Source organism: Eimeria mitis, genomic scaffold (genome assembly GCF_000499745.2).
Source record: "Eimeria mitis Houghton genomic scaffold, Emh_scaff2493, whole genome shotgun sequence".
Lineage (NCBI taxonomy): Eukaryota > Apicomplexa > Conoidasida > Eucoccidiorida > Eimeriidae > Eimeria > Eimeria mitis.
In genome coordinates, this window is record NW_013570832.1 from 2,867 (window position 1) to 3,227 (window position 361).

At 60.4% G+C, this 361-nt stretch overlaps 1 protein-coding gene across 1 annotated transcript in view; it reads left to right on the plus strand.

Annotated features, from left to right (window-relative positions):
• EMH_0054630 (DNA-repair endonuclease subunit, putative) overlaps window positions 1–361 on the plus strand; it is a gene marked incomplete at both ends in the record, with an annotated part of 8,015 nt that overhangs the window by 2,579 nt on the left and 5,075 nt on the right. The window contains 1 exon segment of the mRNA XM_013497138.1: window positions 144–359. Within this exon segment, the coding sequence (XP_013352592.1) occupies window positions 144–359 (216 nt within the window).

Here is a 361-nt window from a genome sequence, read left to right on the forward strand (position 1 = left end):
GGCTGCTGGTTCTGCTTCTGCTGCTACTGCTGCTGGTGGTGCTGTTGTTGCTGTTGTTGTTGGTGATGGTGGTGGTGGTGCTGCTGCTGGTGCTGATGCTGTTGCTGCTGTTGCTCCTGCTGCTGCTGCTGCTGCTGCTGCAGAGTCTACACAACGAAGCGGGTCTGCGTCAGGGGCCCTGCTGCTGCTGGCAGCAGCCCAGCAGCAGAAGGCTTCTACACTGTTGGTGGCAGCGCAGCGAAGCAGCAGCGGACGGACGCAACAGGGGCAGCAGTAACGGCAGGAACTGCAGCAGCAGCAGCAGCAAAACGGGGAGACAGCAGCAGATTACGATCCAGACGATCCGTCCTCAAGCTGCATC